The 24,749-nt window shown below is 33.6% G+C and overlaps 1 protein-coding gene across 1 annotated transcript; it reads left to right on the forward strand.

Annotated features, from left to right (window-relative positions):
• Positions 1 to 3,830: 3,830 nt before the first annotated feature.
• Positions 3,831 to 23,813, forward strand: LOC150104918 (G1/S-specific cyclin-D2-like). Its single transcript, XM_090395087.1, has 5 exons — positions 3,831 to 4,034; positions 7,350 to 7,565; positions 10,547 to 10,703; positions 21,732 to 21,877; positions 23,634 to 23,813. Exons 1-5 carry the CDS (start codon positions 3,831 to 3,833, stop codon positions 23,811 to 23,813), a joined length of 903 nt encoding a protein of 300 aa, XP_090251213.1.
• Positions 23,814 to 24,749: the final 936 nt, after the last annotated feature.

A 24,749-nucleotide genomic window follows, 5' to 3' on the forward strand; every position in this document is an offset into this window, starting at 1 on the left:
GTTACAACTGCGCATGCCGAGAATAAGCATCTGTGACGGCGAGATTTGCATTGATGATATCATACTTTTGGGTCATTAGAATGTATCTATTATTAGTATAAAACATAATTTAACATCTGTCTTCCTCAACCATCCAACCACATCTAACTCATTTATGGCAGCATTTCTTTCCTAAACGATATTAGCATGTAAGGCGATGAATAATATTTGTATAAAATGCAAAAATGCTTTTTAAGTATCCTCTGTAGTTCACTCATCATCGTAGATGATTGTGGTTGGAAAGACCTGTATTTGAAACTAGCCATAAGAAGAAGAAGAAGAAGAAGAACATTTGCAATTAATAGATATAATACACAGGCCTCATCGCCTTAGTTGTTTAGGCCGTAATTCAAAAACAAGAGCAGCTTTATAAGTATAATGTATTAATATTTTCCAAATATAGGTACAAAGTTCATTATTGAATTAGTTAATAATATAATAGCGCATATATAGACGTTTCAAAGTTATCAGAACCTATTGTTTCTACTGTAGTTAATAATATAAGACAGGCCAGAATACTTAACCTCATCATCTGATGTATCACCTCTTTCACCTGTTGTATCTAATTCACATAATCATCGAAGTATTTGTGTGATATGTGATGACACATGTGGTATGATTGTGTGCAGCACAGGTTCCCCTGGGACAAAGAAACTGACATTTTTAAATGAATGGAATACATTTTATAATTCTGAAATTCCACAAATTTGTATAGTTTAACTAACTGAGTTCCGATATAGTCAGATGCTTTTTCTTTTGTGGAATAGAAATATGAAGGGATTGAGAATGATAGTGACTGTGAAGGACAGATTAACAGATTACGTAAAGGATTAGGTGTGTGTGTGTGTGTGTGTGTGTGTGTGTGTGTGTGTGTGTGTGTGTGTGTGTGTGTGTGTGTGTGTGTGTGTGTGTGTGTGTGTGTGTGTGTGTGTGTGTGTGTGTGTGTGTGTGTGTGTGTGTGTGTGTGTGTGTGTGTCGCGTTGGTAAATGCAAAAAAAAAAAAACTTAAGAAATCACAGAACGATGTACCAAATAATGTGAGAGATGAACAGAGACAAAAACAAACAGGAGTGACCGCAAAAGACGTGAGGGATAAAAGGGGGAGGGGGAATGTAATGCTATATGGAGATTGCATGATTGAGTGTGAAAGATGGTAAAGTTATTAAAGCATATTATCAGGGAACAAAGATTAGAGATAGAATTAACGCTATGAAGTTGAAGAGGAATAGAGTGAATCTAGGTAGTGAAAGATTTTCTGTAAGACAAGACTGTTGTTAGCAGTGAATGCAAAGGGCGAGAATGAAAAGTTCATTAGCGTACTACCAAGTTGTGACAATGATGAAAATTAAACAGAAAAGCGATTATTATGACATTGCGAATGTGCAAGAAATATTTCCAAGAAAAGAAACCGATATTCATTTTATGAATGTCTGGGATGAGTTAGGAATTTTTTTTAACTGCGATGGTTTGTTTGTACTTAAATGGATTGGACGTTTGGCATTCACATCATCTATTGATAGAGGGTGGAGTAAATCGGCAAAAACAGGGAAATGGGAATAGTTAGAGAGGCAGTTAGAGAGTTAGTAGAGGTAGTTAAAATACTTTTGGGTCATAACTGAGTTAGCCTATCTCGCAATATGAGAGTTTGTTTTTTTTTTCGATTTTTTTCTCTCTGGATAATGGGTTGGAAGCCAGCAATCTTTTAGTTCATACTTCTCGAGGGAGAAGTATAAACTAAAAGATTGACCTATGGAGGCGCCAAAGGGAGCCTCCGTAGGTCAATCAGTATTGATGTTGATGTATTTGTTTGGAAAGATCCATAGAACATCTACTTTGTTTCGAATCCCATCTAGGACGAAAAATATCTTAATATAGGCTTTTCAATTGAAGCTGAGTTAGCCTATCTCGCAATATGAAAGTGTTTTTTTTTAATCTCAGAAAAATGTTTTTTCTTTCCCTTTTTCTCTCTCGATCAATACATACTTTAATTACATATTTAATCTAAAAATTTATACAGAAAAGTCGATGAGGTGGTTGAGACACCAACTTAGATATGTACCTTCATTTACATTCAGAACAGATACTCTCTACAGACCAACAAATGGAAAAAGAGGAAGATAAAGAAAGCTGTTATGGCAATACATAACAGTTATTGGCAATACATAACAGTTAAGGTGTTTTTTGAAGAAGCATCAACATATGTTTACCGGTTGGCATACAATAGAGCAATTCGGCTCACCTTCATAATACAGAACACACGATGATATCGATTTGTGTGTTTTTAACCTCACAATTGAACTACAGGTCGTGAGGCCAATAACAAAAAATTAATCTGTGTCGCCCTAAATAAAGGTTAAGAACCAGTGTTCCCATCTTGCCACAATGTCAGTATGCCAGGTAAGGAAAGAAGTCGGCTGATGGATGCGTTCAGATTCGGCGACAAAGAGCACCATTAGTTGATTAAAGAATCTTGTCTTTTTTTTTTTTTTTTTTCAGTTGGATCATGAAATGACAAAGAGCATTTGCTATTATTTTTTTTCATCTCATTGAAGCATGACTAAATTTTAATATCAGGAAGTTATATATCATAAATCATTGAGTGGGTCTGAAACTTGTGCTCTGATGATGAAAAATAATAAAATTAAATGCTCTAATAGATCTAATACAGATTACTACAGATTGTCTTTTAAAATAATTTGAAATTTCCTATCCAAGAGGTTTTTCAGTGTTTGATGAGGGGACAGTTGTAAACAGTGATATCTTAGAGCTTGAAATATTTATATAACTAATTCAATAAGACTTGTTTGGCCGAAAAAAAGCTGTTAGAAAGTTTTCAAATCTACATTTCTATGAATTTTGTATGATATTCATTCTTGTAGATAATTTTATAAGAGACAAAAGATCTCAGTTCAGTTAAATTATAATATATATTTTATTCTCTCGAAAATTCTTTAGCCATACACACACACACACACACACACACACACAAAAAAAAAGAACCTTTGCTTCTGATTTAAACATTGAAAAGCTTTGATATTTCCCATAGTTATATTCCAGTCACATTCCATTCATTTACGCTCCTGGGATTTTCATTCAGTACATGTATTTGAAGCTAACTACTATTTCAGACCAAAACTGTTTTCTAATTTCTTTCAAAAGGTTCGCTCCCCTCAGAGTTCTTTCCAAGACTGGAAGACGTTCACACAAAATTTCCCACCCACCTTCGGAGATAATAATAGTGAACACTTCATTCACCTCAAACGAAGAGACTGCTGAGCAAAAGTCGTCTCCCTAGAATCAACACCATCCTAAAAGAGTTTTGCATTTTACTGCTGCCGGTTTTAATTATCACCAGTCTAAGTGACGTCAGTTTTCTCCCTCGACTTCCGGCAGAGACCGTCCCTAATGACTACGGTAAGGGCACGTCCTGCCTGCGGGTGATTTCCTGAGGCACTCTTAGCGGCTCCAAGACGCGCAACAAAACGCTGCAAGCATCCTGACGCAGCAGCGGCGTCCATCACTCCGACAGATCCCTCATTCATAATCACAGTCACCACTTGTTGATGGTCGCGATATGTTGACAGTGACTCCGCCAATCACGAAAGTTTCCGACGTCCCCATTGCAAACTTATAGCCAATCAAAATGTTTCACAGATCTGACGTCGTCATGGCAAATTTGCTCTTAGCTTAAAAGGGACTGGCGTCAGTGGGTGACATGTGTTTAAAGAACAACCAGTAACGGTATAGGTGTGATTCACTTTGTCTCGTGAGAAGCTTTCGTTGTCAAGGCCATGGAGTTGTACTGTCATGAGATCAAACAAGCGGATCGCTGTCCACAGGCTCCAGCTGACCCAACTTTGCTGAACGATCAGAGAGTGCTGGAACAACTGTTAGCCACCGAGGATAGACACACGACTTCATGTTCTTATTTCACACATTTGCAGGACGAAATCCAACCTCACATGCGAAAGACGGTAGCAACATGGATGTTAGAAGTGAGTATCACTTTCTCGGCAACAACCTTCACTTATTTTAGTTTCGATTATATTTTTAAGCTTTTTTTTTCTTTTGAAAAATCCTGTTCGTATAAAATTTAGTTTTTATGATAATCAATTACTTAGTTGATATATTAGGTTGGAATTATAAATAATTACTATTATTCCTGATAATTATAAAGATCATTAATATAACATTTGATTTTTATAGTTGGGAATGGTTATTAGTTTAAGAATAGAGTTCACAAACGGCAAAGAAATAATTATACAGAAAAGCTTTATTTGACTTGATGAGCGGTCATTAAGGCAAGAATAGAAGTTAAAAAAAGAAACAAGAGGTCAAATTGCTTACGCACAGCTTTACCCTTCATTTAGCGCATCAAGTCTCTAATATTGGTAGTTTTACTTTTCCTCCATATTGTCTGTAGCTTAAATATTAGAAAGACACACATATATATATGGTGATGATAAAAATCAGTATGATTTTTATCATCACCATATATTTTACCTTGTAAAATTTTACCTTGTAAATACCTAGAAGGTATTTTACCTTGGGTATATATATATATATATATGTAGAAGGTATTTTACCTTGGGTATATATATATATATATATATATATATATATATATATGTAGAAGGTATTTTACCTTGGGTATATATATATATATATGTAGAAGGTATTTTACCTTGGGTATAATAAATGTTAAAAATACCAAGCAATTTTAAACCTGGTTTTACTCCATTTCCCAAGTAAGCAAACAGACAAATAAGTCAAGTTTGCGCCTGCAAGTGATGCAAGTCTAGCTGATCCTACAGGTAGTGCAAGACCAAGGCAACTCGTGGTAAAGGTGGCATAAGTTCTGATCACTAATCTTAATATTTACCCTTAATGCCAAAACACATCTCCAAGAAGGGGATGCAAGATGTTTTGTATTAAAGGCAAGGGGCCACTACCCAGACCGGTTTCGACCTTTATTGAGGTCTCGTTAGTGGGAGCTAGGCTAGAAATACCAAGATTTAGTAATACAGAGCTTATATTTGTTTATATGCTTAATATAAGCTAACAATCGACCTAATAAGCTATCCCTAACAGAGAAACGAATAAACTGATTAGAAAAGTGAGAGAAGAGTTAGAAACAGTCACTCATCTCTAAAGTAATGGCAAGTTGTTGTATACATATAATTAGGAATTACCAATACAGCTTCCAGTTTCATAAAGAGCAAATTACGAAAATCTACAGTGCATACTCAGTCCTAATGCTTCAGATAGCTATTCTGTTAGGTCTAATTTTCACCAGAAATTAGCCTCAAGATATATTTTCCTGACTTTATAATAAACTTGACTGCCTTTCATGTCTTCACTGCACTAAATAGAGATCTGTCTTAAGTAAATGTCTTAATAACGCAGATTTTTACCAAACTTAATTAATGAAAGTATCTTACTCATAACTCTAGTTTTTAGATGATTGATTTCATCTCACCGTATAAAATCACCTTCCTTATTTTGAAGTATGGAAGTAACTTGCAAAAGTTTCGTGTTTGGTTTCTAGAGCAGAGTTTTGGATCTAACTTTCAGTCTACCCACGATGTACTATAGGTTTACCATAACTCGTAGGATAGTCAAAATAATAAAATAAAAATAAATAAGATGCTCACAAAGTGAACTCAGCTAAAAGAAACAGATATTTAAATTAGTATAAATATTTGTTTATACTAATTTAAATATCTGTTAAACAGATATTTAAATTAGTGTAAATATCTGTTTATATGCTTAATATATGCTTATAATAAGCATATAAATAAATATACATTTGTTTATATGCTTAATATAAGCTAATAATCAACTTAATAATAAGCTATCCCTAATAGCGAAACGAATAAATTTATTAGAAAAGTGAGAGAAGAGTTAGAAGCAGAGTCACTCATCTCTAAAGTAATGGCAAAGTTGTTTTGTTTTTTAACAAGCGGTGAACATGGTGTATTTGTCAAAAAGTCGCAAATCATGCTCTATTTCTTTTGCAATTTATTCACAGATTACTCACGAGCTATCTTGTCACTATACACATGATTCTTTGTGGTACGTGCTCGTTTTTTAAAATGAACTCTTCTCATCGTCTTCAAGAATTTGTTTTCTGTATTTTACTCAGTTTAAATATGCAAAGTTTATGACATATTACTACTTTACAAATGCAGCAAAGTAGACGTAACTTCCAGATACTATGACAAGGTGTGTGTGTGCAGAGAGAGAGATCAATAGAAGCGATATTGACAAATTTTTTCTTTTGTTAGATAGGGAGAAAAACCTCTTGAATTTCATCCGCACATCTATCACTCGCCAAATTTTCGAATAACCATTTCTATGATGTTTTATAGAACCACTGCGCACATCAAGGTAGCAAATGCATGGATTATTCTAACCACTTGTTTATTTGTATTTCAAGTTAGCTGAGTAAATAATGTAAAGACATCTCACATCTGGTGATGGTAAAAATCATACTGATTTTTACCATCACCAGATGTGAGAAGCTGCTTACTGGAGACCTGAAGTGGAGTGAACAAGTTTCATGTTTGGTCTCTAGAGCAGGATTTCTACATTTTCTAATTCTTAATCCACCCACGCGAAACTAAAATGTGGTATAGGTTTAACTTTGGTATAACATTTCATTTGTAGGTTCCGTAGATCCAAACCACACTATGCAGGCTTTCGAAACTAAATCCGACCGAATAGGGTAGTTAAATCATTATTCCCATAGCCTCCCATACATATATATATTCCGGCTGGTTTGTCTGCTCTTTGTGGGATGAAAACCTGGAGTTTCCGTGGTGGTTCCCCCCTCCACGGAAATTACACTTCTGTATGAGACCGGCAAACTCACCTTCAGAAGAGCCATAATAAAAGTTCTTCGCGTCCTAGACGGGATCAAACTCTGGTCTTTCAAACCAACTGCGTCGAAACCAACTGTGCTATGGATACTTCTTCATGGGCACGACTGAAATAATCACTCAGTCCTGAAAATGTTTTAGTAATTTTAATCTTTATCACCAAACATTGTAGAAAACATTCCTGATGATATAATAACTGATATTTATAAATTAAGGTAAAGATAACTAATTTGATGAAATTAAACACTCAACCGAATGGGTATAGCGTTTTATTCCACTAAATATTAAAGTATATTATTTTATTTAGTATTACTCAAAATTTAGTGAAATCACTTGACGGACCATATTATTATAATTTTCACTTGTGCATAAGCGATAATAAGCAAAAACGATTTACGACTAAACTAGTGGAAATTTCCTATTTTGCAGGTATGTGAAGAGCAAGGATGCGAAGATGTTGTCTTTCCTCTTGCAATGTCGTACATGGACAGGTTTCTCTCTGTAGTACGAATCCGCAAATCCCAGCTTCAATTATTGGGATCAGTGTGTCTTGTTCTGGCTTCCAAATTAAGGCAATGTCGAGCCCTATCACCAGAGACTCTTGCATATTATACAGACTACTCAGTAACACTACGAGAAATAATGGTAATATTTTATTTATTGATTACTTAAAGTATCCCAAAGTGTGTGTGTGTGTGTGTGTGTGTGTGTGTGTGTGTGTGTGTGTGAAAGAGAGAGAGCATTTCTTTAGTTGTATTTTATTATTATTATTATTTTTTATTATTGCTCCGCGTGGATGGATGTATTTATTTCGGCACGCAAGAACCCGGCAGGTGCTATCACACCTTCCACCATAAGTAGAAAATAACCTTCGAAGTTCATTGCATGTGTCGTGTTTCTTAGGGAAGTAACATCTCCTTTCCCCCGCACACTTCATCTGTGGGCTCTTTTTATTCCGGAGAACGATGATATTAAATATTGATAACAGAAGCTCTATGTGTCACCTTAATCATTCACATATTATATACTTTATAAGCGTCAAGTTAATACGTTGCAGCGAAAGGGGTCGTACAGGCTAACAGTATTTTGTCCTTGAATAACGTTATTCTCCCCCAAGCAGTATATATCGTGACTAATGCAGTATGTTTTTTTTTCTTCTTTTTTTTTTTTTTTTTGTTTTGCAGTTCTTTAATTGCTTAAGCAGGTGAAGTCAGATTGCGTTTGTTGATCACTGAAATCGTATTAATCACGGTATCCTCTTCCCATCCGGTCATGTAATTATCGCTCATTCTTCGAAGATGCTACCAGATGGTTAGTAAATTTGAACGACATATTCTCGTCAATCCACAGCAATATTGATTATAAGTGCGATAGGAATTTTCGTGAGGTTTAAATAATGTGATATTATAAATGCTTAAAATATCAATCAAAAATTAATATCGACAGTGTCTATTTAAATTTATTTACATATCTTTTAAGTAAAAGAAATCAAAACTAGAAGAAAGCTAATGAAAATACTAAAATGCTTTTGTAAAGAATTTCGCAAGAACCAAAGTAATCACAGCGATACATACTGACTTACCTAAAACAAAAAATATTTGCGGGATAATTAGAACTATTACTGTTTTTTTTTTTTTTACTTCTTTTAAGAAATTTACATACACATCAGAAAAACAAACACTTTATTATATATACAGTATTTCAGAAATTTTGCTTTAAAGTTAATACAAATAAACAGTCTGCAAATTGCGTGTTGTAAATAATCGGAATCAAAATTCACCACGCCACCTAACGAGGAAAATATTATTTTAAAAATGTGTTAAATATTCTGTATTTATTTATTTTATAAAAGTGCTTGTATATGTTAAGATAAGTAAACTGCTTTAAGTCGGTGTTGAAAACTCTGATTCGGTTTTATTTCGCGTGGTTTTTAACATTTGTAGAAATATAACAAGGAATATTGATGAAGAGAACGAAATCGAAAAAATGTTTCTTCCAACACTAATTATTATTTAATCGAATTAGTCAAATATTATCTTAAGTAATACAGTTTGTTTTACAGTATTATAGGGTTTTCTATGGATTTGACTTCTCTCTCATTTTTAATCAGAGAAGAAGCAAAGGCTACATCTGATTAAAATGAAAGAGAAGCATGATTTGATTAATAAATTTGTCTTGTTCTGAAAGGAGTTGTGATTACTGTTTTGTAAAGCAATATTAATAAATGCTTGAACCGTTTTGATCACTTTATGAAAATCCAGGTAATATCGTTCTTAATAGTTACAATAACCTAAACTGAAAGCGCCTCCCAAATTCTTTGATAAAGAAAAAAAAAATTCTCCTCTTCTTATTTTTCCTCTGTTTCCAATAAGGTTACCGTAAAGAAATATATTTTATTTACAAAAATTCAGAAGTGATCAGCGTGTTTCGAGAATAAGCGAATACGCTCAATTATGTCCAAAATATCTGGAAAAAAATTTAGAAAACAAGTGGCAACATGACAGCAGCTACATACGTACGCAGTCAAATAAAACAGGTAGAACTCCTCTGCTTCTTTCATTAACTCTAGTTACAACTTTATTTTAATGGTCGTCTCAAATTGCATTATTCATAAAACAGCTAAGGCGCCTATAGGATCTGCATATTAGACACCAAATGAATAATTATTTTATAATTTCAAAAAACCTTGATCATCATCATTTCCAAAGATCTTCAGAATTAAGTAAACAAGAAATATAAATATTATTGAGCACTTTAATTTCATGAATGTTGATATTCATAAATAGGCTGCAAGTAGATTTGTTTTAGTGCAACTAATCAGATATCAATAATTTATTAAAAGCATTCAAATATTTAATTAGTCATCTGTTTAAAATGATTTTTATTTATTAAATTTATTATTAAAAAAAAACACTATCTAATGCTATCTACAGAGTTTAGCATTGGTCGTAGATCCAACAAATTAGTAAAATTATTTAAAAAAAAAAAACTTCTACATATTACACAGGATAGACAGCACTTCTTAGCTCTATACTTTTCTATTATAACTTTTTTTGGAAATCGGTTATCAGTCGAAACATTAGCGCGCCCTCCATACACCATACGAGTCGAAAGCGACACAAGAATATGGCAGACTTACTGTCTTTATATGAATATCATGTAAAAACTACAGCCAGTTTTTTACCCTTTCGTAGTAAACTCGAGTCTCTTCCAATAAAAAAAAAAAATCAAGTAACTAGGGAATAACAAAAAAAAAAAAAAGATCTAGAAATTTTTTTTTCCCCTACAGTCTTTTCTCTGAAGAACATCCAAATTGCAACCATGATATTACGCAGGCACTATGATTTATAAAAATTCCTTCAATGGTATTAAGAGCATAAATATTGTGCTCCTAAAGCCATTCTAATATCTTCAGACTTCGATATTTCTTGCGATTAATCTTTTTTTAATGATTATTATTTTCTTGTAATTATAAAATGCATGGTTATTCTTTCCCCTTTACTTTCCTTTGTATATCAAGTCTCTCCTGAGTCCTCGGGCTATTAGAATCCGAAATGATCACTAATCAAATAATAATATTATGGCTTAACCGAAAACAATTTGCAATATGATTCGTTTCTTTCTAGAATTGGGAACTCTTGGTTTTGAGCCGACTAAAATGGGATATTTCGACAGTGGTACCCACCGACTTTGTTGATCACTTACTTGTAAGGCTACCTGTTGATAAGAATTTAACAATTGTCAGGAGACATGCCAATACTTTCATTGCCTTATGTGCTACAGGTATGTATTGCATAATTCTTTATATATATGAAATTAATTTTTCCCCCAATATTAATTTGGCTATACGAGGCCTGACAATAAAATCAAAGTGATTCTTTGTGTATTAATATTGAAGAGTTCTGCATATTTTTTATAACTGATTGTAGAGTACTTGGGAGAGAAAATCATTTAGATTCTACTTGGTTTGCCATAGCAGTAAGGGTATTTATTATAGCCTTGTTATTTTTTTTTTTTAAAAAAAAAAAATAATTTTTAAAACAGAGAATGTACATTACATTTTAATTGTATTAGAATTGTATGTATTTAAATGTATTAGAATAAACTTTTACATGGGCGAAAAAATAAAAGATTTTAAGGAAAATGTCGGATAAATGGTTAGTCCCAAAATTTCAAGAATTGATAATATGGAAAAGGTGTGTCAAATGGTGAAATATAATTAATAGATTGGAAGTAAACGAACGAAGTAAATACGAGAAACTGTTCTCATGTAAGAGATTAATTTCACGATTAAAAAAAAAAGAAAATCAACGCAAGAAAATTCCAAAAAACTCAAAGAGTACGCAGAAACTAAGAAAATAAATTTATTCTGGCTTTTCGGAGAGGATCTGAGGAAATACCAAGCTTTGAAGAAAAAAAAAAAGGCACTAACAACCGATGACGAGCTTTGGCTTGCATAGTACGTCCAGAATGAAATGGCAATTTTTAAAGGAAAAGCTTACGATCTCCAAAATTGAATGGTCAAAGAAATGCCGATCTTATATATATATATATATATATAAAGAATCAGAAAACTAAATAATAATTGAAATGATGTCACGCTGAATTTGGTGAAGACATTTCGAGTATGACTATGAAGGCAATGCTGAAAGGATTCAAAACAGTCACACAAAGATGAATTTAGCGTTCACTGATAATGAATGCAGAATCAATTCTGTTACTTTACTCACATCATTACTCACTATAATAATGGATAGGTAAGTTTCATTTATAACTTTATTAATTTTTTAATTTACCCCATTGTTAGCGGACTCAATATTTCAGTGTTGTTATCTATCGTTTTTTAAAGTAATTCTTCTCGGTAGGATTTTTTTTTATAGAAGACCGATTGGACAGCGTTTCTCTTCTCTAAACTGGCTCGAAATTCCACTGTGGATGGATGTTTGTGAATGGCTTTATGGCATTTATGTTGCACTGTCCATTCTGAGATCACCATCCTCCTTATTGGGCGCTTGCGGTATTCTGAAAACTTCCAAGTTAAGTTTGGGTTTTAGAACAGTGGTTCTGGATTACCGTAGAACATCCACGGCACTCTAAACGTGCAATACATTTGGAACCTTTCGTCGGTGGGGTTCACATAACAAAATGGTCCTAATTTTTTAGAAGCTACCATAAACAACACTCTTTTGAGAATTAAAAATAACGCAGCATATTCACATGTGACTCTGTCAAATCAATTATTGGAGAGGTAAAGAACATTTGGGTATTGAAATATCTTCCAAGGTTGTCAAGTTCGAGATTCCTTTCATTGCCTTATTGAAGAAATAAACAAAGGGAATACCCCTTTTATTTCTTCATTACGAACTGTTCCTCACTCTCTTCGTTCATTAACCGAATTACTAATTTCAGCTGGTGAGCGGATAGCAATATTCAGTAACGCAAATAGCGTTATCGTACTCTCCTATGTAATCACCAAGGTCATACACTACACTTCCTGCACAGCGCCATCTACCAAAGTTCTTAACCTAAGTTATGAATGAGTTTTCTGAAGATACGATGTGGAGGAAGTCAGCCGATAGTTATGTCCAGAAAGATAGCGGTTCGTTCGCTTTGATGTCATCAGAATATCTTATCCGCTGTAACTTTGATGTGCCACTTCAGCATCGTCTTAGAAACACATTCTTAAACACGGACTATCGGTTAAGATAACTGTTGTCCCGAGCGATTGCAAATCTTGCGCTATGTCGAAAAGAACAGTAGGATTTTATCTCATTTCGAGAGTGAAACTTAATAAGGACATGAGAATGTATATTTTGGGGGAAAAGAAAACAAGAGGGAATGAAAGTGAATATACAAAAGGTTTGTTTGATATTTTGACAAAGGATGCTTTCTCTTAACTTTGATGTTCGTGTAAAATGACTAAACATTTGTAATAAAATTTTGGTCTCCCTAACGCGGTGATTTAGTTAGTTAACTGCTCAAAAAGGATTCAGTTTCCATTTGTTATAAAAAGAAACTTCGTAAGGAAGGCTAAATCAGTCGGTGGTATTTTTTCCTTCACTACACCAGTCTGAAAATGTGTATTTGACAGACAAAACGGGGAGTAGAAAGTGCAGCCAAGTTCTCCACTAATAATTACATACATGCTAAATGTTTGGTGTTGCCTTTGCACAGGATGAATTTAATCAAGCAATAAACAAGGGAAGCGGTAATGACTCGTTTTTTTTTTTTTTTAAATTAAATCGTCGTCAAAACCAGAACTTTTCAATTAGAATGCAACATAAGTCATGTGTGCACTCCTCATGCTCACTGCGAGGCAAATGATCAAACACAATGTTACGGACGGTCGTCGGTTGTTAATAATGACCCAAGGCAACCAGAGACCTATATATATATCTCTGGTTGCTGTGTACGAGACCTGTATGTCTACCAACTGCGAGTATTCTTTCGTCGGTTTGATTTTGCAGGATGAAAAGACTCAATAACCTCCATCTGAGACTGCCTAACTCATCATCAATTGAAAATAATTCTAACCCAGGTCTTTCAAACTTCGCGTTATCCTCCTGACAGTCTGAAAATGACCTCCTCCACAGTGTGGAGGCGCTCGTTTTCAGATAATGAATCTAACAAGTGCTTACGAATTCTGCATAACACTTAAAAGATTCTGGGTCAGTTATGAAAATGAATAATATCACTGTTCAAGAATGCTGTTATGGAGTACAGTTGTTTTATGATCGTCTCTATTTACATTCTTTATTATACTTCAACTACATGCTAAAAAAAAAAGTCTGGTAATATATGAATAATTTGTTGCCTTTTCTACGTCCTTAAAAATGAAGAAGCAAGGAGAAAGGGAAGCGTACAGTTGTTTTTCTCTAGGGTTAGTTTTGGCTCTTGATGTTAGTTTTCATGCCATGGAATGGTAACGAAGTATTAGCTAGTCTGGAATGGCCAAACTTGACAGTTTGGCAGGCAAAGCAGTTTTTACATGAAGAGCTGGTAATAATTAAAAGCAACATAAAACTGAATAGTGTGGAGAGTTCGCTTCATTCGACAAAGATATTTGAGAAAGAGCACACCTGATATTGCAAAAGACGGTACTATTTTTGGTAATGTAGGTTACTTATAAGCATTACATTCATGTAAGTCAGTTCATATATAATGATAACTTATATGGCTTATCCAGGTGGGAGCTTGCGCATCAACAACAGTAAGAAGGGAGAAAGATGTAATGCAATCTGCAAGGAGGACTTACATCCCGGATCTATCTCCACAAAGGTATGAAGTACTTCTCCTTGCACACGTGGCTGGGGTGCGTCTTAGTGCTGTATACAAATACAATAGCTAAGGCAGCATCTGGTCTGATGGCACGTGCCGCACGCGACAAGCTTTGCCTAGCCTCTCTTTGTGTATCCCTTAAGCTAAAGAACCGTATGGAGATATGGAAAGAGGACAAAACAGAGATATTCACAACCCCCCCCTTCGTGAATGCCACCTTTATAGACAAACAATGGGACTATAACCACGTGATGCCAAACGACACCTCAGTGCTGGGAGCACCCAGGTGGTTAGCGGTCGCGCGACTTCAGTCCCCTGTCTATTCCCCCCCATCACTCGAAGCTGTCTGCAACTATGTCCATAACCGACATCTGTTAGCAACTATAACTATCCCACCTTCAATATGAGGAGTGGAAAGCAGTGGCATAACCCAATTAGTTGACGTTCGTTCCAAAAAACCCACCTGTCCCCCTCCTCCCCCAGTGAAACAAAGTTGGGAGGTGGAAGAAGGGGGGGTTGTAAAAACCAATGGTGTGTAACAGTAGGGCAGACATGCTAGATTGGGTTATTTCTATTCTAATCATACTGTCATGGTCAAATTAAAAAAATCAGCTGCGCTAGAAGGGTTATTGATTTGAGTGGATATTATTATCAAAATACGACTTAAAAAACATAAATCGTAAATATACACAATTAATTAAAAAAATACAAAAGAGTAATAAAATGCATCTAACGTTATATCGGTTTCGAATGTTTACATCTTTTTTTTTTTTTATTTGGCCTTCGTTATTTCTTATTTTTTTGTTGGTAATATATTTGATACATACCTATAAACTACGATTCATATGTACTCGTGTTCTTTTTTATTCACTTTAGAAAATAGAGAAATGTTAAAATAAATGACTTTTTAATCGTTTCCATATTAAAAATTTAACATAATCAATGTATTGTGATTTAATTATTAATGAAATGTCCTCAGTTCAATGAAAAATGGTGCAGTGTCCTAGCTTACAGTTAACAACACACGATTAAATATATCCTTTTAAAACTAATAACTATTGTTTTTAATGAAAGAAATTCTCGAAAAAAAAAAAAAATTTCATTAAGTAATTATTTTGTAAATCGATGATTTCTTCACTGCATTCTCAATTTGTATATCTCCATTAAAAATCTGGGTCTGTATACCCAAATGGCCACTTTGTTTTAAGTTTCAGCTCTTTCCTCAGATGGTGGTAGCTTATTAAAGCACATCGCGTCGTTGTTTTTACCAGTTCCCACAAACAACAACAACGGTAACAAGTACGCAGACAAACTAACAATCAAAGCTAGAGGTCGTCTGAAGCGCTACTTGTTTGAGAGGAAAGATTTTCACCTGTCCTTGTCCCACTAACAACATCCTTCACGTGACCTGACCTCCACCTGCCCCGAGCCTCACTAGACTCCTCCTGTAGAATTTTTTAAAAGTAAAACGCCTTAATTTGAGCAAGTTTATGATGATCTAACGCAGCTGCTGCAAGTTGCGTGACAATTACAGCGCGCAGCGTACGGTCACCTCTTTCCGTTTTCTGGAGGCGACTTTCACCTTGCGGCTTTAAGAGACGCAAGAGTTTTTAGGGAAGGGGAAAAAAAAAAAAAGGTTATAAAGGCTCATCCCGTTAATCTACCAAGTAGGCAAAAAGTCATTTCACGTTTCCAGTTACAGATCTTAACTGAAAGCATGAAGAGTTAAAATACTACAAAATTAATAATTATAAAGCAATTCTTTCTATTTGTATTACTTTATAATTGTTAATTTTGTAGCATTTTAACATATTTGATTGAAAATAACAGATGTGGTTGAAAATCTACATAAAAACAGCAAAGAATAATATAATACAGATAAATTTTAATAAAAGCAAAACAACAGGTAGCAATAGGGAGAAATGGAGAACGTAACTTACAAGTGGAAGTAAATAAACTGGAAAATAGATTAAAAAATAGCATTACTTAGTCACGTTAATTACAGACTGGTTAAATTATGAAGACACTATTAAACATAGTGTAGAATAAATCTAAGATGGATAAATCTATAGCGAAACTTGCAAATAGATGGAAAATAGCCTTTCTCCAAAGAACTTAAAATCTAAACATATAACTCAATGGTGCTCTCCACAGTTCTTTATCGGTGTAGAGACTTGGGTTATGAAACGGAAGGAAGAACAAAGTTGACTTTGAAAGTAGTTTGAGGAAAATAAATACACTAGCTTGGATTGACATGAAAACTAGCCAGGAGATCAGAGAACAATTACATTACCATATTCCAGTAATAACAAGAATCATAGAAAAATAGTTATAGTGGTGTGAAGATATGTACAGAATGCCTAATGAAAGATTTCCTTATCCAAAACAGAACAGTAAAAGGAATGTTCCGGGAAGACCAAGAAAGAAATGGATAGAAAACATCAAGAGTATAAGTGGTCTGAACTCTCACAGAAACTTGGCTGAAGAGACTGAACTGGAAGGCTATTATTCAAAAGAGCCTCAACCCGCTTAGGAGGAGGAGGATGAAGAACAATAATTCTGGTTAAATTTCTTTAAAAGAAAATAGAGATCTTCAAGAAAATTATCAACAAAGTTTAAACTGAACTGCGATTCTGAGCATCTTTGTTATGGTTCTTGGATCATTTTCATGCATTACTATCATTCATTTACAAATACTGTATTTTACTACCTCAAAATGATTTTTTTTTAATGCAGGTTTACTTACAACGGTTCATTTAAAATGAAAAATTGATTTGGAATTTACAGCAACTTATGCGTGTCAAAAGATGCAATGCTGAAATACATATTGTTTTCGTGAAACACTTTTTATGCTAAACTTAGTTGCAAGCTATACATAATTTAGCTTTAATTTCCTTCGATTAATAGAGTTGTCGTCCAAAAAATCCGTAACACCCCGTAATTATATAACTATTTACCTCAAATCGTTAAAGTAAATGACACGAAAGTGCATTTTACTGGGCTACTATATAAGGTATCACGATAACAGCTGTCTGATAGGAAGCTCACATTATTCAACCATATGTAATTTAACTCTTGTTTAAACGACAATATACACTGAAGGATCCTGCTGAGGAAAATCAAGACGAAGACAAAATTGCCTATTAGTAATTTAAGGTCATTAATCGATAGGGATCAGGAGGTCACGTTAACTTCATCACTTATCACCTCATGCAGAGCGGCACGGGCAATGCAGTTTCGTCTTCTGTCGGTTTTGTGTCCGTAGCCATCTGGAGGCAGATGTAGTGGCATTTGTTTCTCAAATAGTGGTACTAGGCATTGTGTGACAGCAGTCGCGTGCCGCGTGTTGGGCTCAAAGCATTTTTTTTTTCCTTTTTGTATATGCGTGGAGGATGTGTATCTATTGCATTCTTCCCCTCTCGATCCCTCCCCCCTTCTCCTCTGTGTATACTTTTAATGTCCGCTGGCCCGTTCGGTGACCAGCCGTGTGTGGCGCATTGTCCCCGAGCAGATGGTGTACCTCATACAGTTAACAGTACACCTGGTTTATGTGCCATCTACTACAACTTTTTTTTTCCCCGACAGTCTAATGCATAGTTCATTTGTTTATGCATTTCTGCTGAAACAGATAAAAGTTAATGCTACATTGACTAACAATTTTTCTTAAGTGGTTTATGCCTTCATAAATTTATATACTGGAATCGGATTTATGCCAATTTAATTGCTGGGTTCAAATGCTCTATTTACAGTTCCAAAATGACAAATGTTAAAATATAAATATTCCAAAATACTTGATATGTTAGTCTAATAGTTCCAAATATATCTTCTTTTCTTGGAAGTTCTAAAAGGATAAATGGGGAAACTATCTTGTGATATGGTAATTAATTCTTTAAGAACATTTAAATATTCGCTAAAATGCTACATTTGTTTTCGATGGTAGGCTACTTTCATATTATTAACAGTTCGACAAGAGGAGGAGAAAAAAAAACTATCAAATTTTAGATATTTTCTGCCTAGATATAGAAAAGAAAAATATCAATGAAAAATTCAGCGATAAATGCCAATGTATTCAATTTTGTCTGAGCTTATTTTCATCATTTTTGAACAATCATCTATAAGGTTTTTTCCAGACGTGACGTTCTCATTCAATCATGAATTTAACTCCCTCTTCTATATATCACCGATTATACATTTTTGATGTGATGATTTAAATAATGTGCTGGAAAGGAACGCTAGTTTACATTAATTATATGTGCATTAATATAATTTTGCACTATACGCGAAATTACATAAAACTGGATGGAGTTTAAAAATCCATGCATGTCGCAAGTCTTCAAAGATGTAATTTTAGGCATATGTAATAACTTTCTAAGCACACTAACAGCTAAGCATATGCAGAACACTTTTTTTTTTTTTGTTGGTCCTTACCAGCGTTCAGCCACGTGCCTCGACGCCTGCGAGCCTGTTGCTTCCAACTTAAGCATCGGCAGGTGAGATAGCGATTAGAGGTTAAAGGAAGGTCTCCAGAGTGAGCAGACGTCCCTTGAGGGCTTCCATTTCCGCTCTCCAACATCACAAGCAAGTTTCAGAAACCACTGACATCAAGTAAACCGGCAATTTAGAAATAACTTGCTCATCGGTTAACTCAATAATCTTTGCACGAAGAAAAGTTAGTTTCTTGTTTTCACATGGTACTAAACTCGTGCAGCTGTCTCCCGAATAACACGCATCTAATTTTAGTGAATATTAAAAACTGATCCGCAAAGCAAGGGTTTCAATGTCAGCAACTGTTAGTTTTTTTTTTTTTGGGGGGGGGGGGATTATCCCTCTCCCAAATATAAACACAAGTTTAACCGAATTTTTTTTTTTTTTTTATGTATAAGTAATTATGCTTAATCCAGCTTTTTTTTTGGGGGGGGGGATTGTTACATTTTACATGATTCGCAGACTTCGGATTGTTTTTAATTATTAAAAAAAATTAAATATTATATACAAATTAGCAAAGTTAAGACGAGCAAGAATTTGAGTTACGAAACTTCGGTTTTGCAAATGCAAACTTTTGTAGCGATTATACTAAACACGCACTATACCATACTGATATTTAAACTACTGAAATGTTTTTTTTTTTTTTAAACTGTACATATTGTATACTCATTCTACTATCAGTATCAAACGAATTAAAGTCATACGATTAATCAAGATTCTCTAGTGAACTTTTTTTTTTAGAAAAAAAAAAAAAAAACAGGTTCACCATAAAATGATACCCTGATGAAGGTCCTACTTATTAGTAGTATCATTGGAACATCGTTCATAAATAAGAATTTAATTGCTTATGTAACAATATTAATTCTACTCGATCTTACTTATACTAATTCCAATCGATACACACATATTTACTAATCTATGCTCATTTGGTTCTATAGTATGCATTTAAAATGCTTGTCTTTTCTGTGCTGGCGTCTTTGACGTCATATGTTTTTCTGTTAGGGGTGCTATATAAATACAATCGAGGCGTAACCACAGAGACCCGGGACAGTTTCCTTGCTCTTACTTCCGTTGGGGTTTAATCCCTACCCCGATACACAAAGGGCTCCGCTTCCGGCCATGTGACAAACTGTTCCTGTAATAGGTAGCCAATTGAGGAGGATGAACGAGACAATTAAGGAATTGAAAGTAGTAATTTCCGGAAATACTCAATTTATACTCATCACAGATAAAATACGATTTTCTGTGCTTCAGTAAGGGAAAGAAAAAAATAATATTGCAATCATTATTTAATCATTCGAGTAGTTTAATTCATATGGATAAAGTACTATTTACTGAAATCGGATATTTCACCTAATAAATGTTTTATGTATTGCTACTTCCTACACATTTTTTTTTAAACTTGAATTATTATAATTACCATTACTGATCAGAAGAAAACTGATTAATATTGAACAATATTAGTTTATTATTAATTCCAATTTGATATAAATTAATCTTTCAAAAAGAAATCTATAAAAAAAGCTAAATGATTTTCGTATACTCTTCTGTGTAAGAATGGTACTTTGTGATAAAATACGTTTTATAATTGATGATTTATTATTTCAAAACCGTAATGTTTTACGTTACAATATCCTTCCCTTCCAAAATTTTCTTTTCTTTAATTTACCGATTATACCTCCAACTTATAGAAAAATATGAGAAGGACGGAACACAAGTTTTCGTTTTATTCTAAGTTTCAGCTATTGCGCACCTGGGTTTTTTAAAAATGGCGTCCCTAATAACAAAGAATGGTTGGACGCCGTCACATGCTTTGGTCGCGCGCAGCTGTTTTTCAAGTTTAACAATGAGTGCTCACTCAACCTCTGCAGTTCAGGTACGCGAATTGAAATGAACTTCCGAAAATGCGTTGTCATTGGCTAGATGCAAAGTCTGGCAATGGGACTTTAAAAATGGCTTCTACCACGTGCTGCTGAGGTTAAACTGAGAGGGGTACCACGTAAGAGAGCAGGTGTTCGCAATGCAAGGAGCGCCGGCGCAGTTCTTTGTTACCCCGAGGGTTTATGCAGGAAGTACACAGAACTCTAGGACATTTAAACATGGCCACTTCCTCTAGGCATGTGCTTCTGTTTACCTGTTTTAGCCCCCCTTACACCCCCCTCCCCAAACCAGAGTCTGTCTCTAGAGTAAAGGCCGGTCTAGAGTGATGCTGATCTAAGGCTTACCATATGTTTCCTATCGGAAGTACAGGTGAGGGTTCCTCGACTGCAGAGGTAGTTCTGCGTTAGTCATTGTTGTTTCTTGTCGGTTATCACAAAAGACAGGGATGGGAGAAGCGTAGTTGGCATACATAATTTTTTTAGGAACAGTCAATTTCCGGATCTTTAAATGATGGAATTACAGTGAAGACACCATTTTATACGTGTACACCGCATCACAAATATTATAACACGTCAGATAAATCTGTCTGAATAAATAATTAATGCAATATATTCAACATGTAATGATGCTCGTGATAGGTAAGAACAGCTTCTAATAAGTACACATTATTAAAAGGATTAGGGTTAATTAATATCGTCTATACCACTACTACATGTGATTAATGAAACTTATTTAATCCTTTTCAAGTAACACTCCAGGCGACTTTTTTTTTTTCAAGTTTTATTTGAAATGGGACTGTTCTATGAATGTTGAAACTTTCCAATGTCAATCAGGTTTTGTAAATTTACTTTTAAATAAGTAAGCATACAGAAGCAAATACATAAACAGACATACTATTTATGTAAGGGGGGAAAAAGTATAAATGGCAAGACAATTCCGTTATATTTTTTTATCCAATTTATTTCTTTATAAGAAATATTTTTTTATCCAATTTATAAGCAGTTTTACTAGAACTAACTTGAATCATAACTACCAAGAAATTGACCTTTTTTTATCCGACAGGTCATTGCTAAATACATAAACAATAAATAAATATCACTATTTATATTAAACCATTATTTGAATGAATGCTTAACTGTTTTTTTTTTTTTTTTTTTTTCCTTCCAGAAACGAAGTTCTCTTTGTATCCGCCATCGTTAATTGCAACAGCTAGTGTTGCAGCAGCACTGGAAGGGTTGCACTGGTTCCGTAAACCATGGGCATCACTCAGTGAATTACTTAGCTTATTACGGCAAATAACGGGACTAGATACAGTAAGTATCACTTTTTTTATTTTCAGTTGAAATGGCATATGTCCTAATATTGCTTAATCTTATTATTGGATGCAGTTTAACAGTAATCTTATAAATCACTGTGACAAACTGCCCACCCGGTTTTGGAGGGGAAACCTAAAAAATGATCATTTTTTCTGAAGTCCAATCAGGACGTGACTTTTTAGTAATTCTAAGCTGTGATGCATTTCGTCTAGCAGTTACTACAAATAAAATTTTCCTATCAAAAAGTGGCATACAAAAGAAATTCGATTATTTATAAGGAAAATCATACGAATCTTTCTACAAGTCACATGCAAAGGAAGCATAATATTTCTTCAAAGCGAATGCAATGATATAATAGGAAGGATATTTTTAGGGTATATTATATGAATAAATATGTTTAAAAAAGTTGTTTAATCCAATTGTGTCTTTAAAAAAAATTCTGACAGCGAATTAAATTTCACATTTTCCACAAAACATTAAAAATAAATTTCATATTAAAAAGTCTGTGTGAAACAAAGAAAGAAAGAAAGAAATTCACTCCAGCTTTATGCTGGATTGAAAATCATATGATATGCAAGAAATTATATTCTTTTTTTCAATCCATATTACAAATCTATGTAAACAACTGTTTGATATAGAGTACATTAAATCTTGATGTATAAAGGTGGCTTTTTTTAACAAACTGAGAGCATATAAAAATACCTTTATTGGTTTATTTAATAGAATCATCACCTATTCTCACTTGGAATGATAGTGTAAGGGTTGCAATTATTTTTACTAATGGGCTGGATTTTTATCTGGATCATATATTTTGTCCTATATAAAAACTGATCCATGATATACGTCCATAAATATATATTGTTTAAGGCCATTATATTCCAATGAGTTACACATCAAAGATGTTATTATAACTTGACATAAATTCATCCCCACAAAACAGTTCACCACAAAAATAGCATTTTTAAAAAAATGTCAAATTACTGAAAAAAAAAACATGTCAGACAATACTAAGATGAGTTCATTTTACCAATCAAGAAACTTTTTTTTTTATCCCTTTGTTCAGATGAACATGAACACTATTCACTGTGTTTTAGAAATAATAAAAAAAAAAAGTTAAAAATAATTTCTGCTGCATCACTAAAGAAAAACAATCCTTAGACATTAAAAGACCATTATAAATTCCAAGAGCGGCATCAAGTTGGTACAAAATTTCACTGTAGAACTTTTATCAAGACTTCTCTGAAGGAATTTGGGCCATAGATAATAAATTGGGCTTTATCTATCAATCCCAATAAAATCATATTCAGATTTCAGAAAACCTATATACATACAAGTAGATACATTCACAAACTCATACTCATATTACCTTGCCCAACAGTATGGTGCCATGAATATAGCAAGTAACATAAATCCATTTGCTCTTATGATACAGCATTCTCTACATAACTCCACTTTTAGCCAATGGCTGTGTTCTCTTCCATTATGTCTGGGATTCTTTAGTAAAAAGAGCTAAATCTTTACTTGAATACAATCTACATACCACTTTAAACCAACAGCCAACCATTATCTGCTCTCTCATAAAGATACTCTGCATCCTAGGATATCTACATCACCTTTATTAATCATTGTCCTCCCCAATTTTGCATCATCAGCAAACAAATTAACATCCTCCCCCCGCTTAAAATATGCATATAAATGTATACATTTAATTTGTTGAGTTTAACTGTTCTAATAAATGTTCCTTATTTTTCAGGACTGCATCCAGTGCTGTGTTGAGCAAATTGAAGAACTTGTTTCACTCAATATTGCATGCCTCAATCAAACTTCAACAAGCAAGACTCCAACATTAACAAGTAACAACAAAGCAAACTATACTTCATGTTCTCAGTTACAGCCTGAGACTCCAACAGATGTACAAGATATTCTCTTCTAAAAATACATCGGTTAATTGTGTATACATGTACAGTGATAGTGAAACATATGTAAAACCAAAGTTGTTTCTGAGTGTTCAGTTTTTAGCTTGATCTCAATTTTTATTATTCCTCTTGATAATTTATTTTTGACTTTCAAGTTAGGAGAACTAGAAATATCTTTTGTATAAAACTTTAAAAATTACATCTAGTCCTAAACAGAAAAGTTCTTTTTATGTTTGTAATGAATCAGAGAGTAGACCATGAAATCCTCAATACATTTTGCTATAAGAAAAACTAATTTTTTTTAGTTTTATATAAATATATTTTAATAACTTATTTCGGATGCTTCAAAATCTGAGAGATTGTTAATTCAACAAATAATTCATATTTTTAAATAAGAATCGCTTTCCATTCATAATATATCATAATCATAATTCTCTATACATTGATAATTAAATGCATTAAGTATCAGTATACAGAGAACACAAGCTCCATTATGAGGATGCGTATTTCTGCTCACTGAATTTTGATATGAATTTGTTTCAGTTCACATTGTAAAAAGGAACCAACTAGTTTTTTGATTTATCACCAAGATAAGTTATTTTTATGCATTTGAACATAAGTATAGAAGCATTTTTCTAAGAGAATTGTAATGAATGAAGATCTGAATGGTGTTTTATTGAAATAGTCAGCCTTTCAGTTACAAACAGAACTTTATTTCATTTTAAATTCAACGAAAGTAGTGAGTTCTAAGTTAGTATATTCAAATGCAAAACATCTACCTCTCTTCTGTATGTATAATTCACCAGTGATATGTATATTTATTTAATGCTTATTTTCATTTAAAAGCCACATCATTGCCATTTATTTATGTAACATAATTGTTTTGTAAAAATTGTAAATACAGTTTTCATTAATTACAGTAGCAGAATATATAAAATGAAATTTTATTACTG

The sequence above is a fragment of the Typopeltis vanoorti genome, chromosome 7 (assembly GCF_054136105.1).
Source record: "Typopeltis vanoorti isolate ZY-2024b chromosome 7, IOZ_Tvanoo_1.0, whole genome shotgun sequence".
In the NCBI taxonomy this organism is placed as follows: domain Eukaryota; kingdom Metazoa; phylum Arthropoda; class Arachnida; order Uropygi; family Thelyphonidae; genus Typopeltis; species Typopeltis vanoorti.

What these genes read in the sequence shown, in the direction of transcription:
- LOC150104918 (XM_090395087.1), top strand. Translation starts at nt 3,831, where the DNA reads ATGGAGTTGTACTGTCATGAGATCAAACAAGCGGATCGCTGTCCACAG. An exon ending in TAACACTACGAGAAATAATG is followed by an intron (nt 7,566 to 10,546) that starts GTAATATTTTAT and finishes GTTTCTTTCTAG; the next exon opens with AATTGGGAACTCTTGGTTTT. An exon ending in AAATAACGGGACTAGATACA is followed by an intron (nt 21,878 to 23,633) that starts GTAAGTATCACT and finishes CTTATTTTTCAG; the next exon opens with GACTGCATCCAGTGCTGTGT.